Source organism: Ranitomeya imitator, chromosome 2, assembly GCF_032444005.1.
Source record: "Ranitomeya imitator isolate aRanImi1 chromosome 2, aRanImi1.pri, whole genome shotgun sequence".
Classification (NCBI taxonomy): Eukaryota; Metazoa; Chordata; class Amphibia; order Anura; family Dendrobatidae; genus Ranitomeya; species Ranitomeya imitator.
The window spans coordinates 835,785,870-835,804,461 of record NC_091283.1 but is presented as its reverse complement, the minus strand read 5'-3'; the positions used below and the strand labels follow the sequence as shown (position 1 = coordinate 835,804,461).

At 45.7% G+C, this 18,592-nt stretch overlaps 1 protein-coding gene across 1 annotated transcript in view; it reads right to left on the bottom strand.

Moving 5' to 3' along the window:
• Positions 1-923: 923 nt before the first annotated feature.
• Positions 924-18,592, bottom strand: part of LOC138666859 (ephrin type-B receptor 5-like) — an 87,321-nt gene continuing 69,652 nt past the window's right edge. The window contains exons 11-17 of the mRNA XM_069755040.1: positions 17,201-17,320; positions 15,222-15,469; positions 14,807-14,983; positions 13,926-14,075; positions 3,422-3,615; positions 2,151-2,306; positions 924-1,385 (exon numbers count right to left, since the gene is read on the bottom strand). Of these exons, the coding sequence (XP_069611141.1) occupies positions 1,277-1,385; positions 2,151-2,306; positions 3,422-3,615; positions 13,926-14,075; positions 14,807-14,983; positions 15,222-15,469; positions 17,201-17,320 (1,154 nt within the window). The 3' untranslated portion in view covers positions 924-1,276. The remainder of the gene's footprint in view (positions 1,386-2,150; positions 2,307-3,421; positions 3,616-13,925; positions 14,076-14,806; positions 14,984-15,221; positions 15,470-17,200; positions 17,321-18,592) is intronic.

Genomic DNA, 18,592 nt, shown 5'->3' with positions numbered 1-18,592 from the left:
GAGGTCAGTCACACATGCCTCCTCTCAGCGTCCCGGAAGTCTGTTTCAAATATGCGAGGTAATCACCGCAACTGTTGTTTATTCCTTCGTATTTGGTAGTATATATAAGAATATGTGACAGACCACACTTTCAGCCCCTGATGAAGCCACCCTGCAGTGGCGACACGCGTCGGGCATCTCCACGAGCTCCCCCATTCTTAGGCCGTGCATGTGCTCCTCATTGGGTCTGTATTAGCCACTCCATTTCTATTACATCATGGTTTTGTAACTTCTTCCTTGCAGGTTTCCAGGTACTGGCTTATGTAAGCGTTATTTGTAATGCCTGCTTTATTTGATGATTTATGAGTGGCCACCTACCTGCCTGTAGTTGGATTTGGTTTATTTTTTGGTCTGTAGCTTTTTCTCTATATAATTCCTGATGTTTTTGTATTGACCTTGGATGTATCCCTTTATATTTGTTGTTGGGCCCTCCCAAACAAATTCTGTTTACTTGGGTCTTCCAAATGGACAATGACCCAAAGCATACTGCCAAAAATGGTAACAAAGTGGCTCCAGGATAACAAAGTCAATGTTCTGGAGCCCTGATCTCAATCTTATTGAAAATTTATGGACAAAGCTGAAGAGGCCGGTGCGAGCAAGGCGACCTACAAATCTGGATGAGTTACACCGGTGTTGTGAGTTTTGGGCCCAAATTCTGACCAACTATAGAAGCTTGTGGAAGGAAACTCCAAACGTATAACCGAAGTCATTCAGTTTAAGGGCAATGGTACCAAATACTAATGAAATGGATGTAAATTTTTGACTTTGCAGTAAGTAATAAAAATGCCTTAAAACATTCTCTCTCTCTCTCTCTCATTATTCTGGCATCTGGCAAATATTAGTAATTACGATTATCGTAATTGGCCTAAAACGGGAAAGGTTTATTCTGATTTCATGTCAGATATTGAGAAAAACCTGCAGATGTGTCTTTATATAGTGGATGGAAACGTCTGCCCCTTTCTGATGTATCTTGTATCCGTGGTCGCTCTTTGCCCCCATGCCTGGCAATCTTGTGTCCCCTCTTGATGTCTCTGCGGTCGCCCCTCCCCGCCTCCTCGTTCCCGCGAGGTCTCAGCCTCTGCTCCGTTTCTTGGTCTCGCTGCTTCTGTTCCATTGTATCGGTGTATTAGTAGAAGTCTGACGTGTTGGGCAGACCCCGGTGTGGTCTCCTGACTGTATCCTGGATTCACCCCTCATCAGCATCTGTTCTTCTCCGTCTCGGCGGTCTGTCGGCTCGTCAGACCTCCACTGGCTCCAGGGGCTGTAGATGAGCCTTCAAGAGCTGAATACTGCTGAGAATCTTCTTCTGGTGACCAGACAGCGTCACTCCGATTAACTGGATATCTCTGGAAACGAAGAAAAACACGTCAGATACGATAACGGGGGCGGAAAGACTGACGCTAATTTAAAGGGCAACGATCCCGAAAGCCCAGTGCTGCTCATTACACAGTATCACACCCTGCATTATTTAATACTCCAGCCACCTCCAGAGCAGCATTCCGAATTCTGCCAACACACTATAAGTCACAATGGCCAACTTTCTTTTGAATGCAGCTTTGGATGTGACTAGAGTATAAAGGCTGGTGGGAAATAAACACTTTTGGAACTTTAAACATTGTATAACGAAACTTATTTCATCGCTTCATTTGAGATGTCTGCTTGCTATCAGCGAACAGAACAATTCTTGCCTAAATTTCAAGGCTGAAAACCTACTTCGGGCTAATGCTTTTTCACAGCTGAGGGTTTGTTACAACTGAATCTACTCCGAGACAATCCTCTAAAGTTAAACCATCTAAATAACTGATACATGCACTGATACAATGTAACAAACTACCAAGGCAACAATTTTGTACAGACGAGTTTAACTCAAATATTAACTAGACAGGGTATAGAAACAAACCCTCAGCTGTGTGAAGAAGTACTCGATTAAAGGGATTTTTAGCATCGGAATAAAAAACTGAATGATTCGATTTGCTGACAGCAAGCAGAGATCTTGAAAGTATAAAAAAAAGATGCAGCAAATATATTGGAAAGTTGCCCACATTTTATCATACCGTACATAAGACATATTTACTGAGGCCGCGGACGACACGAAAATCCAATTTCCTTACTCTGCCGTCAGACGGGAGATGGCGTCCAGTGTCATGTATCCGGCTTTGTCAAAGTTTTCTCTATATTTCTCCATCTTGATCGCCTCCAGCCATTCGTGCGGGGAGGAGAGGGACGGAAAGTCTGGAGGGCAGTTACTGAGGAGCGGCTGCGAGGGTCTGACCCAGAAGAGAAGGTAAAATGCGTCAGCAGAACAGGCGGCGGGACGACGGTACAACAGAAGTCGCAGCTTTTAGGCTGAATTATTTACACAGAAAAGCAAAATATCACAATAAATAAAAGAAAATCCTCGTCGGTGCCGTCTCCAAAAATAAAAGATGTAAAAGCAGCAGAAAGTTCAGACATGAACAGATGTTAAAGGGGAAATACACCTGATAGGGAGATGACATAGGAGACGCGGCGGTGCTCTGTAGATTATTCACACCCTTTGGCATGAGATTTCCTCTAATTTACTGTATATGTTTATTCTATGATGTCACATATAGCAGTAGTAGAATCAGGAGCTGCTCGGAGAACAATATACAGCAATTCTGCTGTGTAACTGTGAATCCAGCTCTGAGGTGAGATAAACACTCACCAATAAGCAGCAGCATTGAAGACTATGATGTCACAGATAGAAGTAATAGTAGCCATAGCAGCTTGGAGAACAATATGCGGTAGTTAGGACGCGTGTAACTGTGAATCCAGCTCTGAGGTGAGATGAACACTTACTAAAAAGCAGCAGCATTGAGGACATTATTACAGTTGTACTGTGCTGTGTTGCTGTGAATTCATCACTGGGTTTTACTATTAGATTTAATAGAAAGCAGCAAAGTTTAGGACATTATAGAGCAACACTGAGCAGTGTAATTGTGAATCCAGCTTCGGAGTGAGATTAAGCATGTACTAGAAAGCAGCAGCATGTCTCTACTTCATTCTGACTCTGCTTCTCCCTCCTCCTCTCTCCCTTCTCCATAGATTTCAATACACAGCTGTAATCACATCCCTCATTGAGTTGGTAGTCTTTTTTTGTCTTGAGCGAGGCAACGAGAGAAGGGGAGGAAAATAAGTGGTTCATAAGTGGAGAAAGAAGCACAAAAAGTATACCGGGGTAAAAAAAAGTCATGTAGCCCCAGTTTTAGAGGAAATTCACACAAAAAGGATCTCATAGGCCCAGTATAACGTGCCTGTAACCTCTAATATTGTGTCATCGCCTTATTGGAAAGACACCGCTCTGCCAAGTGGGGATTGTCCATGAGTTTGTCCTCTGCGCAAGATAACGCCGCGCACTCACCTGCTGCCTGAGACTCCCACTGTTTTTAAGCAGTTCGGATTTCTTATCATTCGATCCAAAGAGCTGACAATCTGCTCAAACCGAGGCCTCTGAGAACGATCCAGCTGCCAGCAGTCCAGCATCAGGAGGTGCAGTGCGCTGGGGCAGTCCGGGGGAGGGGGAAGGCGGCACTCCTGGTCGATGGCGTCTAGTACCTGAGGAGTATAAAACTGAAATGAGATGGGTGGCAGGCGTCAGCAGATGGCCCAGCGGGTCTAGAGCGGGGGAGAGAACGGGATAAGGGGTGAAGGCCCGAGCACGAAATTTACAGAGGTCTGTGACTTCACTCAGCATTTTCATGGTAAAAGATTCTTACCTCTCACCAGGAATAATATAGAAAGCCTGTGAGTCCTGCTGCCCCCACCCAGTCATAGAGAAAGCCTGTGAGTCCTGCTGCCCCCACCCAGTCATAGAGAAAGCCTGTGAGTCCTGCTGCCCCCACCCACTTATAGAGAAAGCCTGTGAGTCCTGCTGCCCCAACCCACTTATAGAGAAAGCATGTGAGTCCTGCTGCCCCCACCCAGTCATAGAGAAAGCCTGTGAGTCCTGCTGCCCCCACCCACTTATAGAGAAAGCCTGTGAGTCCTGCTGCCCCAACCCACTTATAGAGAAAGCCTGTGAGTCCTGCTGCCCCCACCCAGTCATAGAGAAAGCCTGTGAGTCCTGCTGCCCCCACCCAGTCATAGAGAAAGCCTGTGAGTCCTGCTGCCCCCACCCACTTATAGAGAAAGCCTGTGAGTCCTGCTGCCCCCACCCACTTATAGAGAAAGCATGTGAGTCCTGCTGCCCCCACCCAGTCATAGAGAAAGCATGTGAGTCCTGCTGCCCCCACCCACTTATAGAGAAAGCCTGTGAGTCCTGCTGCCCCCACCCACTTATAGAGAAAGGCTGTGAGTCCTGCTGTCCCCACCCAGTCATAGAGAAAGCCTGTGAGTCCTGCTGCCCCCACCCACTTATAGAGAAAGCCTGTGAGTCCTGCTGCCCCCACCCAGTCATAGAGAAATCCTGTGAGTCCTGCTGCCCCATCCAGTAATAGAGAAAGCCTGTGAGTCCTGCTGCCCCCACCCAGTCATAGAGAAAGCCTGTGAGTCCTGCTGCCCCCCCAGTCATAGAGAAAGCCTGTGAGTCCTGCTGCCCCCACCCAGTCATAGAGAAAGCCTGTGAGTCCTGCTGCCCCCACCCAGTCATAGAGAAAGCCTGTGAGTCCTGCTGCCCCCACCCAGTCATAGAGAAAGCCTGTGAGTCCTGCTGCCCCCACCCAGTCATAGAGAAAGCCTGTGAGTCCTGCTGCCCCCACCCAGTCATAGAGAAAGCCTGTGAGTCCTGCTGCCCCCACCCAGTCATAGAGAAAGCATGTGAGTCCTGCTGCCCCCCACCCAGTCATAGAGAAAGCCTGTGGATTCCTGCTGCCCCCACCCAGTCATAGAGAAAGCCTGTGAGTCCTGCTGCCCCCACCCAGTCATAGAGAAAGCCTGTGAGTCCTGCTGCCCCCACCCAGTCATAGAGAAAGCCTGTGAGTCCTGCTGCCCCCACCCAGTCATAGAGAAAGCATGTGAGTCCTGCTGCCCCCACCCAGTCATAGAGAAAGCCTGTGAGTCCTGCTGCCCCCACCCAGTCATAGAGAAAGCATGTGAGTCCTGCTGCCCCCACCCAGTCATAGAGAAAGCCTGTGAGTCCTGCTGCCCCCACCCAGTCATAGAAAAAGCCTGTGAGTCCTGCTGCCCCCACCCAGTCATAGAGAAAGCCTGTGGATTCCTGCTGCCCCCACCCAGTCATAGAGAAAGCCTGTGAGTCCTGCTGCCCCCACCCAGTCATAAAGAAAGCCTGTGGATTCCTGCTGCCTCCACCCAGTCATAGAGAAAGCATGTGAGTCCTGCTGCCCCCACCCAGTCATAGAGAAAGCCTGTGAGTCCTGCTGCCCCCACCCAGTCATAGAGAAAGCCTGTGAGTCCTGCTGCCCCCACCCAGTCATAGAGAAAGCCTGTGGATTCCTGCTGCCCCCACCCAGTCATAGAGAAAGCCTGTGAGTCCTGCTGCCCCCACCCAGTCATAAAGAAAGCCTGTGAGTCCTGCTGCCCTCACCCAGTCATAGAGAAAGCCTGTGAGTCCTGCTGCCCCCACCCAGTCATAAAGAAAGCCTGTGGATTCCTGCTGCCTCCACCCAGTCATAGAGAAAGCATGTGAGTCCTGCTGCCCCCAGCCAGTCATAGAGAAAGCCTGTGAGTCCTGCTGCCCTCATCCACTTAAAAAGAAAGTCTGTGAGTCCTGTCCCCTGAAGAAGGAGTGTCCGAAACGATCGTTGGGGTGTGTGAGCGGACCCCTGGAAGTTTTCCTACACCCTGCAGCAGTAATAGGTAATGTCCTTTCTACCTGGCTTATTTTACCACACTTAGTGTATGCTAGTAATCTTTTGAGCTGCATTTGGTGGACATACGACTTTTATCTTGAAGTGCTTTGCAGTCTGCAAATTCAGACATGCACATAGAGCTGTATGTTTTCACATAATACACTTCTGTTCTGCCTGGGTGTGCTCTCTCCAGGTGTCCGCTCGCACTAACTCATATTGTTTCTTACATTGGTTTGCTCTCTGTATGTGCCATCTTTTGAGTCTGGTCCTTTGTACTGTTTTATATTTGCCCTAATAAAGAAATCTTTTTCATAATATGTTATATGGACTTCTTTGGTCGCCTTGTTTTTGGCTTTATTGCCTTTCTTTGTGTTTGCCATCATAGAGAAAGCCTGTGAGTCCTGCTGCCCTCATCCACTTATAGAGAAAGTCTGTGAGTCCTGCTTCCTCCACCCACTAATGGAGAAAGCCTGTGAGTCCTGCTTCCCTCTTTTACTCATATAGAAAGCCTGGGCATCTTGCTTCCCTTGCACACACATGTATAGGTTTGTAATCAACAATCAGCATAGGAGGAAGGTTTTCTCTATGTGTGGATGAGGTAAAGCAGGACTCACAGGCTTTTATTTAAGTGGGTGGGGGAAGAAGGACTCACAGTCATTCTCTATGAGTCCTGGCAGCATTATAGCTAAAAATAGTGAATAGGTGAACACATACAGTGGGGCAAAAAAGTATTTAGTCAGTCAGCAATAGTGCAAGTTCCACCACTTAAAAAGATGAGAGGCGTCTGTAATTTACATCATAGGTAGACCTCAACTATGGGAGACAAACTGAGAAAAAAAAATCCAGAAAATCACATTGTCTGTTTTTTTAACATTTTATTTGCATATTATGGTGGAAAATAAGTATTTGGTCAGAAACAAATAATCAAGATTTCTGGCTCTCACAGACCTGTAACTTCTTCTTTAACCCCTTAGTGACAGCCAATTTGGTACTTAATGACCAGGCCAATTTTTGCAATTCTGACCACTGTCACTTTATGAGGTTATAACTCTGGAACGCTTCAACGGATCCCGCTGATTCTGAGATTGTTTTTTCATGACATATTGTACTTCATGTTAGTGGTAACATTTCTTCGATATTACTTGCGATTATTTATGAAAAAAACGGAAATATGGCGAAAATTTTTAAAATTTTGCAATTTTCAAACTTTGTATTTTTATGCCCTTAAATCAGAGAAATATGTCACGAAAAATAGTTAATAAATAACATTTCCCACATGTATACTTTACATCAGCACAATTTTGGAAACAAAATTTTTTTTTGTTAGGGAGTTATAAGGGTTAAAAGTTGACCAGCAATTTCTCATTTTTACAACACCATTTTTTTTTTAGGGACCACATCACATTTGAAGTCATTTTGAGGGGTCTGTATGATAGAAAATAACCAAGTGTGATGCCATTCTAAAAACTACACCCCTCAAGGTTCTCAAAACCACATTCAAGAAGTTTATTAACCCTTTACGTGCTTCACAGGAACTGAAACAATGTGGAAGGAAAAAATGAACATTTAACTTTTTTTTGCAAACATCTTAATTCAGAACCATTTTTTTTATTTTCACAAGTGTAAAAACAGAAATGTAACCATAAATTTTGTTATGCAATTTCTCCTGAATACGCCAATACCCCATATGTGGGGGTAAACCACTGTTAGGGCGCACCGCAGAACTTAGAAGTGAAGGAGCGCCGTTTGACTTTTTCAATGCAGAATTGGCTGGAATTGAGATCGGACGCCATGTCACGTTTAGAGAGCCCCTGATGTGCCTAAACAATGGAAACCCCCCACAAGTGACATCATTTTGGAAACTAGACCCCTTAAGGAACTTATCTAGATGTGTGGTGAGCACTTTGAACCCCCAAGTGCTTCACAGAAGTTTATAACGTAGAGCCGTGAAAATAAAAAATCGCTTTTGTTTACACAAAAATGATCTTTTCGCCCACAAATTCTTATTTTCACAAGGGTAACAGGAGAAATTAGACCACAAAAGTTGTTGTGCGATTTCTCCTGAATACGTCGATACCCCATATGTGAGGGTAAACCACTGTTTGGGCGCACCGCAGAGCTTGGAAGTGAAGGAGCGCCGTTTTACTTTTTCAATGTAGAATTGTCTGGAATTGAGATTGGACGCCATGTTGCATTTGCAGAGCCCCTGATGTGCCTGAACAGTGGAAACTCCCCACAAGTGACACCATTTTGGAAACTAGACCCCTTAAGGAACTTATCTAGATGTGTGGCGAGCACTTTGAACCCCCATTTGCTTCACAGAAGTTTATAACGTAGAGCCGTGAAAAAAAAAAATCGCATTTTTTCTACAAAAATGATCTTTTTGCCCACAAATTTTTATTTTCACAAGGGTAACAGGAGAAATTAGACCACAAAAGTTGTTGTGCAATTTCTCCTGAGTACGCTGATACCCAATATGTGGGGGTAAACCACTGTTAGGGCGCACCGCAGAGCTTGGAAGTGAAGGAGCGCCGTTTTACTTTTTCAATGTAGAATTGGCTGGAATTGAGATTGGACGCCATGTCGCGTTTGGAGAGCCCCTGATGTGCCTAAACAGTAGAAATCCCCCACAAGTGACCCCATTTTGGAAACTAGACCTATTAAGGAACTTAACTAGATGTGTGGCGAACACTTTGAACCCCCATGTGCTTCACAGAAGTTTATAACGTAGAGCCGTGAAAAAAAAAAATTGCATTTTTTCTACAAAAATGATCTTTTTGCCCACAAATTTTTATTTTCACAAGGGTAACAGGAGAAATTAGACCACAAAAGTTGTTGTGCAATTTCTCCTGAGTACGTCGATACCCAATATGTGGGGGTAAACCACTGTTTGAGCGCACCGCAGAGCTTGGAAGAGAAAGAGTGCCGTTTTACTTTTTCAATGTAGAATTGGCTGGAATTGAGATCGGACGCCATGTCGCGTTTGGAGAGCCCCTGATGTGCCTAAACAGTAGAAATCCCCCACAAGTGACCCCATTTTGGAAACTAGACCCCCCATGGAACTTATCTAGATGTGTGGTGAGAACCTTGAATGCCCAAGTGCTTCACAGAAGTTTATAATGCAGAGCCGTGAAAATAAAAAAAATTTTTTTTTTCCACAAAAAAGATTTTTTAGCCCCCAAGTTTTTATTTTCACAAGGGTAACAAAAGAAATTGGACCCCAAAAGTTGTTGTCCAATTTGTCGTGAGTATGCTGGTACCCCATATGTGGGGGTAAACCACTGTTTGGGCGCACGGCAGAGCTCGGAAGGAAGGAGCGCCGTTTTGGAATGCAGACTTTGATAGAATGGTCTGCGGGTATTATGTTGCGTTTGCAGAGCCCCTGATGTACCTAAGCAGTAGAAACCCTCAACAAGTGACCCCATTTTGGAAACTAGACCCCCCAAGGAACTTATCTAGATGTGTGGTGAGAACTTTGAATGCCCAAGTGCTTCACAGAAGTTTAGAATGCAGAGTCGTGAAAATAAAAAATATTTTTTTTTCCACAAAAAAGATATTGTAGCCCCCAAGTTTTTATTTTCACAAGGGTAACAGGAGAAATTGGACTGCAATAGTTGTTGTCCAATTTATCCCGAGTACGCTGATGCGCCATATGTGGGGGTAACCCACTGTTTGGGCGCACGGCAGAGCTCGGAAGGGAAGGAGCGCCTTTTTGGAATGCAGACTTTGATAGAATGGTCTGTGGGCATTATGTTGCGATTGCAGAGCCCCTGATGTACCTAAACTGTAGTAACCCCCCACAAGTGACCCCATTTTGGAAACTAGACCCCCAAAGGAACTTATCTAGATGTGTGGTGAGAACTTTGAATGCCCAAGTGCTTCACAGAAGTTTAGAATGCAGAGTCGTGAAAATAAAAAATATTTTTTTTTCCACAAAAAAGATATTGTAGCCCCCAAGTTTTTATTTTCACAAGGGTAACAGGAGAAATTGGACTGCAATAGTTGTTGTCCAATTTATCCCGAGTACGCTGATGTGCCATATGTGGGGGTAAACCACTGTTTGGGCGCACGGCAGAGCTCGGAAGGGAAGGAGCGCCTTTTTGGAATGCAGACTTTGATAGAATGGTCTGTGGGCATTATGTTGCGATTGCAGAGCCCCTGATATACCTAAACTGTAGTAACCCCCCACAAGTGACCCCATTTTGGAAACTAGACCCCCCAAGGAACTTATCTAGATGTGTGGTGAGAACTTTGAATGCCCAAGTGCTTCACAGAAGTTTAGAATGCAGAGTCGTGAAAATAAAAAATATTTTTTTTTTTCACAAAAAAGATTTTGTAGCCCCCAAGTTTTTATTTTCACAAGGGTAACAAGAGAAATTGGACCCCAAAAGTTGTTGTCCAATTTATCCCGAGTACGCTGATGCCCCATATGTGGGGGTAACCCACTGTTTGGGCGCACGGCAGAGTTCAGAAAGGAGGGAGCACCATTTGACTTTTTGAGCGCAAAATTGGCTGTCGTGTTTGGAGACCCCCTGATGTACCTAAACAGTGGAAACCCCCCAATTCTAGCTCCAACCCTAACCCCAACACACCCCTAACCCTAATCCCAACCTGATCCATAATCCTAATCACTAACCCTAACCATAATCACAACCCTTACCCCAAAACAACCCTAATGTCAACCCCAACCATAACCCTAATCAATACCCTAAATCCAACACACCCCTAATCCTAATCTCAACCCTAACCTCAAACCTAACCCTAATCCCAATACACCCCTAATCACAACCCTAACCTTAACCCTAATCCCAAACCTAACCCTAATCCCAAGCGTAACCCTAATGCCAACCCTAACCCTAATACCAACCCTAATCCAAACCCTAACCCTAATCCCAGCTCTAACCCTAACTTTAGCCCCAACCCTAGCCCTAACTTTAGCCGCAACACTAACCCTAGCCCTAAGGCTACTTTCACACTTGCGTCGTTTGGCATTCCGTCGCAATCCGTCGTTTTGGACAAGAAACGGATCCTGCAGATGTGCCCGCAGGATGCGTTTTTTTGCCCATAGACTTGTATTGCCGACGGATCGTGACGGATGGCCACACGTCGCGTCCGTCGTGCACTGGATCAGTTGTGTATTGGCGGAGCATCGGCACAAAAAAACGTTCAATGAAACGTTTTTTTGTACGTCGCATCCTCCATTTCTGACCGCACATGCGTGGCCGTAACTCCGCCCCCTCCTCCCCAGGACATAGATTGGGCAGCGGCTGCGTTGAAAAACTACAGCTGCTGCCCACGTTGTGCACAATTTTCACAACGTGCGTCGGTATGTCGGGCCGACGCATTGCGACGGCCCCGTACCGACGTAAGTGTGAAAGAAGCCTAACCCTAAATTTAGCCCCAACCCTAAATTTAGCCCCAACCCTAACCCTAAATTTAGCCCCAACCCTAGCCCTAACCCTACCCCTAACCTAACCCTACCCCTAACCTAACCCTAACCCTACCCCTACCCCTAACCCTACCCCTAACCTAACCCTACCCCTAACCTAACCCTAGCCCTAACCCTAGCCCTACCCTAACCCTACCCCTAACCCTACCCCTAACCCTACCCCTAACCCTACCCCTAACCCTACCCCTAACCCTAACCCTACCCCTAACCCTAACCCTAATTTTAGCCCTAACTGCTGTTCTCCTGCCGGCCGGCAGATGGAGACAGCCGGCGGCCAGGAGGAGCAGCAAGAGGATCCAGGGACCTAGGTGAGTATGCTAGGGTCCCCGAATCCCCCTATTTCTCTGTCCTCTGATGTGCGATCACATCAGAGGACAGAGAATTACACTTTACTTTTTTTTTTTTGCGGTCGCCGGTAAACAGTTCATTACCGGCGATCGCAAAACAGGGGTCGGTAATACCGACCCCGATCATGCTCTTTGGGGTCTCGGCTACCCCCGGCAGCCGAGACCCCAAAGATTCTCCCGGTGCCGGCCGGCGGGCGCACTGCGCATGCGCCCGCCATTTTGAAGATGGCGGCGCCCACCGGGAGACACGAGGAGCATCGGGGGAGCTAGGTGAGTATTGGGGGGCCACCTGGGACCCCTTTTCTCTGTCCTCCGATGTGCGATCACATCGGAGGACAGAGAAATTAAAAAGAGATCGCTTTTTTTTTTTTTTGCGATCGCCGGTAAACGGTTAATTACCGGCGATCGCAAATGCGGGGAGGGTTAAAAACCCCCCGAATCATGTTCTCTGGGGTCTCGGCTACCCCCGGCAGCCGAGACCCCGGAGAAAATCGGCCTGTGGGGGGCGCTATGTACTTTTTCCACAGCGCCGTTAATTAACGGCGCTGTGGTTTAAGTACCCTTAGCGGCCGCCGTTAAAAGGCGTATCGGCGGTCGCTAAGGGGTTAAGAGTCTCCTCTTTCCTCCACTTATTACCTGTAGTAATGGCACCTGTTTAAACTTGTTATCAGTATAAAAAGACACCTGTGCACATCCTCAAACAGTCTGACTCCAAACTCCACTATGGTGAAGACCAAAGAGCTGTCAAAGGACACCAGAAACAAAATTGTAGCCCTGCACCAGGCTGGGAAGACTGAATCTGCAATAGCCAACCAGCTTGGAGTGAAGAAATCAAGAGTGGGAGCAATAATTAGAAAATGGAAGACATACAAGACCACTGATAATCTCCCTCGATCTGGGGCTCCACGCAAAATCCCACCCCGTGGGGTCAGAATGATCACAAGAACGGTGAGCAAAAATCCCAGAACCACGCGGGGGGACCTAGTGAATGAACTGCAGAGAGCTGGGACCAATGTAACAAGGCCTACCATAAGTAACACACTATGCCACCATGGACTCAGATCCTGCAGTGCCAGACATGTCCCACTGCTTAAGCCAGTACATGTCCGGGCCCGTCTGAAGTTTGCTAGAGAGCATTTGGATGATCCAGAGGAGTTTTGGGAGAATGTCCTATGGTCTGATGAAACCAAACTGGAACTGTTTGGTAGAAACACAACTTGTCGTGTTTGGAGGAAAAAGAATACTGAGTTGCATCCATCAAACACCATACCTACTGTAAAGCATGGTGGTGGAAACACCATGCTTTGGGGCTGTTTCCCTGCAAAGGGGCCAGGACGACTGATGCGGGTACATGAAAGAATGAATGGGGCCATGTATCGTGAGATTTTGAGTGCAAACCTCCTTCCATCAGCAAGGGCATTGAAGATGAAACGTGGCTGGGTCTTTCAACATGACAATGATCCAAAGCACACCGCCAGGGCAACGAAGGAATGGCTTCGTAAGAAGCATTTCAAGGTCCTGGAGTGGCCTAGCCAGTCTCCAGATCTCAACCCTATAGAAAACCTTTGGAGGGAGTTGAAAGTCTGTGTTGCCAAGCGAAAAGCCAAAAACATCACTGCTCTAGAGGAGATCTGCATGGAGGAATGGGCCAACATACCAACAACAGTGTGTGCCAACCTTGTGAAGACTTACAGAAAACGTTTGACCTCTGTCATTGCCAACAAAGGATATATTACAAAGTATTGAGATGAAATTTTGTTTCTGACCAAATACTTATTTTCCACCATAATATGCAAATAAAATGTTAAAAAAACAGACAATGTGATTTTCTGGATTTTTTTTTCTCAGTTTGTCTCCCATAGTTGAGGTCTACCTATGATGTAAATTACAGACGCCTCTCATCTTTTTAAGTGGTGGAACTTGCACTATTGCTGACTGACTAAATACTTTTTTGCCCCACTGTATTTAAGGTGACGTCAATATAATAATAATAATAATAATATGGCTGAAACTCCGCCCACCAGTGGTTAAAACCACGCCCCTGTACAGGTAGCCAATTAAATTGATGAATGGACGGGGCTTATTTCAGTAGAGCGGGGTTACGTCTGCCGAACTTGGGAATTGTACGCCCAGTGAGAGCCATTAGGAGAATTGAGTGGCTCTCATTGGGGTGCCGGCTCCCATCGTTCACAGCAGGGAGCTGGCTGTCTGGGATCATTCACGATCGACTCATCGTTACTGTACACACACAAAACATTACACATAGAAACAGTGTTACCACTGAAAAACAAATTTGTTTAGGACAGAAGACATTGAGGTCACCTCTTGATTGCTCATGTCCCAGTATGGCCGCTCCCCATAGGAGGTGACTTCCCACATGACGATGCCGTAGCTCCACACATCACTGGCACTGGAGAACTTGCGTTGCTGATGAGCTTCTGGTGCCATCCAACGTAGAGACTGCCGCCCGACCTGCGGGAACATGGAGGGAACTTAACGACATTCTGGAGATCTCATATTACTGTAATAGCCAGAAAAGGGGTCCAGATCAACCTCCTCTGTTACCTGGGGTAAAAATATATATTTATCGGGAGTGGTGAAAAAAAAATGAAAGAAGCGATGGCCAACCATACCGCTCCCATCCTGACGCTCCACTGATCCTTGCTGATCTTTACTCTCTGGTCCTGTGTCGACACCCTGCAAATGGCTGCAACAGGCAATGACCGGCTGAGGGAGTTTCTCACTGCCGAAAGTTACTGTCGGAAAGTTACTGGGGGATTTGGCATTACCAGTGGGTTCACATGGGACTTGGTGTGATTTGTAACGGGAGTTGTGGGGGAATGGTGAGGGTTTGTTCATGTAACCCTCAACTTCTACGAAAGTCTGGTGGTACCCCCTGGATTGAGTGGGTAATGACAGGGGCATAAGAGCACTTGGCCCACGTACCAACCGTTATTATGTAGATTGTACATGAGAACAATATTTTGCACAGTATGTCAGTAGTCTAAAAATTGGCTAAGATCAGGGGCAGACACCCCACTGTTGCAACCACACAGGGGTCCAAGATGTAAGGGGGCCACTATTTCCTCCAAAGCAGGTGGAATTGTGCATTGTGAAGAGCTATTGGACTGCAATGTTCTTGGATAGCCTCTTCTGTTCGTGTCCACCGCTGACCAGTGCGTTACGCCCAAACATGTACTCACCAGGTCTAGAGGTCCACGCAGTCCAGACACTTTGCACACTAACTGTCCATTCACCAGGATACTACGAGCTGCAAGATTTCTATGGATGTAACTTCTATCGGACAGATATCGCATTCCGGATGCCACGCCGCGGAGCATGGAGACCATCTGTAGGGCGGACAGACCACCCTCACACTGCTGAGATACAAGAGGAAAGAGGCCGTCATGTGTCAGGAAAATGGAAGAGTCATCAAGATACTATCCACTATGGAATATGAGCAAACAATCAACTGGCCAAGAAAATAATCCACTGGTCAAGCATTCAATCCCTGCTCCACCACCAGGAACGGTCACATCCATGGTTTACCCTCCAAACAGAAGATGGGGCACATTGCTTCCTACGATAATTTATGGGCTGGTGATCCTCATCCCCTACCCTGAGATAAGCGTCCAGGGCTCCGTTCTCCATGTACTCTGTCAGGATCATGATGGGGCGACTGCGAGTCACGGCACCTTCTAGACGCACAACATTGGGATGGTCAAACTGCCCCATGATGCTCGCCTCCCCGAGGAAGTCGCCCCGCTCCTTGTCACCACTCCCCGAGCGCAGCGTGCGGATACACACAGCGATGTCTCTCTTTCCAGGTAGACACAGACGACCTCGACAAACATCCCCGAAATCTCCTGAAGGAAAGAAAAGAAACATCTTGCAGATGATCCATCACATCTCGTAGATGATCCATCACATCTCATAGATGTTCCATCACATCTCATAGATGATCCATCACATCTCGTAGATGATCTATCACATCTCGTAGATGATCCATCACATCTCGTAGATGATCCATCACATCTCAAAGATGATCCATCACATCTCGTAGATGATCTATCACATCTCGTAGATGATCCATCACATCTCGTAGATGATCTATCACATCTCGTAGATGATCCATCACATCTCGTAGATGATCCATCACATCTTGTAGATGATCCTTCACATCTCAAAGATGATCCATCACATCTCGTAGATGATCCATCACATCTCGTAGATGTTCCATCACATCTCGTAGATGATCCATCACATCTCGTAGATGTTCCATCACATCTCATAGATGTTCCATCACATCTCGTAGATGATCAATCACATCTCATAGATGATCCATCACATCTCGTAGATGATCCATCACCTCTTGAAGATGATCCATCACATCTCGTAGATGATCCATCACATCTCGTAGATGATCTATCACATCTCGTAGATGATCCATCACATCTTGTAGATGATCCATCACATCTCAAAGATGATCCATCACATCTCGTAGATGATCCATCACATCTCGTAGATGTTCCATCACATCTCGTAGATGATCCATCACATCTCGTAGATGTTCCATCACATCTCATAGATGTTCCATCACATCTCGTAGATGATCAATCACATCTCATAGATGATCCATCACATCTCGTAGATGATCCATCACCTCTTGAAGATGATCCATCACATCTCGTAGATGATCCATCACCTCTTGTAGATGATCCATCACATCTCGTAGATGATCCATCACATCTCGTAGATGATCCATCACATCTCGTAAATGATCCATCACATCTTGTAGATGATCAATCACATCTCGTAGATGATCTATCACATCTCGTAGATGTTCCATCACATCTCGTAGATGTTCCATCACATCTCGTAGATGATCCATCACATCTCGTAGATGATCTATCACATCTCATAGATGATCCATCACATCTTGAAGATGATCCATCACATCTCGTAGATGATCCATCACCTCTTGAAGATGATCCATCACATCTCGTAGATGATCCATCACATCTCGTAGATGATCTATCACATCTCGTAGATGATCCATCACATCTTGTAGATGATCCATCACATCTCAAAGATGATCCATCACATCTCGTAGATGATCCATCACATCTCGTAGATGTTCCATCACATCTCGTAGATGATCCATCACATCTCGTAGATGTTCCATCACATCTCATAGATGTTCCATCACATCTCGTAGATGATCGATCACATCTCGTAGATGATCCATCACATCTCGTAGATGATCCATCACATCTCGTAAATGATCCATCACATCTTGTAGATGATCAATCACATCTCGTAGATGATCTATCACATCTCGTAGATGTTCCATCACATCTCGTAGATGATCCATCACATCTCGTAGATGATCTATCACATCTCATAGATGATCCATCACATCTCGTAAATGATCCATCACATCTTGTAGATGTTCCATCACATATCTACGTATCTAGCACAACTATTGAATATATCGAATATCTGCCCTTTACTGAATCTCCCGGGAGTCTTGCTTCTTACACGCGGAGTCTCCTCTTTACTGCCCACACTCCTGCTATCCTACCACGTAACATTACCTGTGCCGATCACCTCTTCAATCTTCACATAAGACACATCGATCTCTCGAGCGAATTCCCGCACTGCCTCCGCAGGGTCCTCGTATGTGGACGGGTCGATGTAATATTTCACCCCTATGCCTGAGATAAACAGAGGTGCTTTGTGTCAGAACAGGATATATAACCTCTGTCCGGCACATTATAGTTTCTTATCAAAATTATTTATATTTAATGGTTCTGTCCCTCAACAGCTGCGTTCTCACTTCTGCTTCAGAGCTGAAATCTCCCAGCGTTTCCTGCTTGTACTGAATTTGCACAAATCTTTCTCCTACACTTTGCATTCAGGATAGTGTAACTTTTGTATCAGGCGCCATCACTAGGGCTGCGGCAGTCTCCATGCTTACTGAACTCCGTCAGTGAGGCCTCATGCAGACAGCAGAATTATGCATGCAGCTCTGGAGTAGTATTAAGGAAAATAAGGAAAGTATTATTGAAATTTGCAATGTGAATCATGTCTGATCCCTGTTCTGGCAGTTTAACATAAGCACAAATAAAAATCTGCTTCTTTCTCCTCCAAGACAGTGAATACAGATTGAAGTAGGAGATGACACTTGGTATTTTTGTACTTTTAGGCTGTGTGCATGCGTTCCGTTTTTTTCGCATTTTTTTTAGCTAGAAAAACGTGATAAAAATGCTTAAGAACGCATACATATGCATCCCATAATTTATAATGCATTCGGCAATTTTTGTGCATATGTTGCGGGTTTTTTTTTTCCGTGAAAGAAATGCATCACGGTAAAAAACGCAGCATGTTCATTAATTTGGCGGATTTCCCACTATATTATTGCATTGGGAACCTCCGGACAAATCCGCGAAAAATGCGCACAAAAAAAAAACGCAGGCGGATTTCTTGCAGAAAATGTCCGGTTTTGTTCAGGAAATTTCTGCAAGAAATCCTGACGTGCGCTCATAGCCTTAAAATTCTATGGAGGAAAAGGGAGGAGCTAGAAGAACACACAGAGATTCTGCTGCAAGTTCTCATGAAACGATACAATTCTCCGTAGAACTTTATGAGCACCAACTGTCATCTTCTAGATCAATAATGGGAAAATATTAAGACAGATATTACCCATGAACTGAGAATTGGGAAACTGAATAATGAGTCCAGGAGGAGAAAGAAGCTGATTTTTCTGATAAAATATGTTATGATTTTTTTTTTTAGGTGTGCTATTAAACTTATGGTGAAAAAAAAAAGAAAAACGACGATTACACTTTAAATTGGCAATAAATCCGTAAAAATTGATGGAATCTTTGCGCAGAGAGGGAAAATGTTTGTCTCGTGCGCTCCCTCTAGTGGCAGCAGCAGGTAAATGCAATGGAAGGAATTTACCATGTCAGGTTTGCTATGTGCTG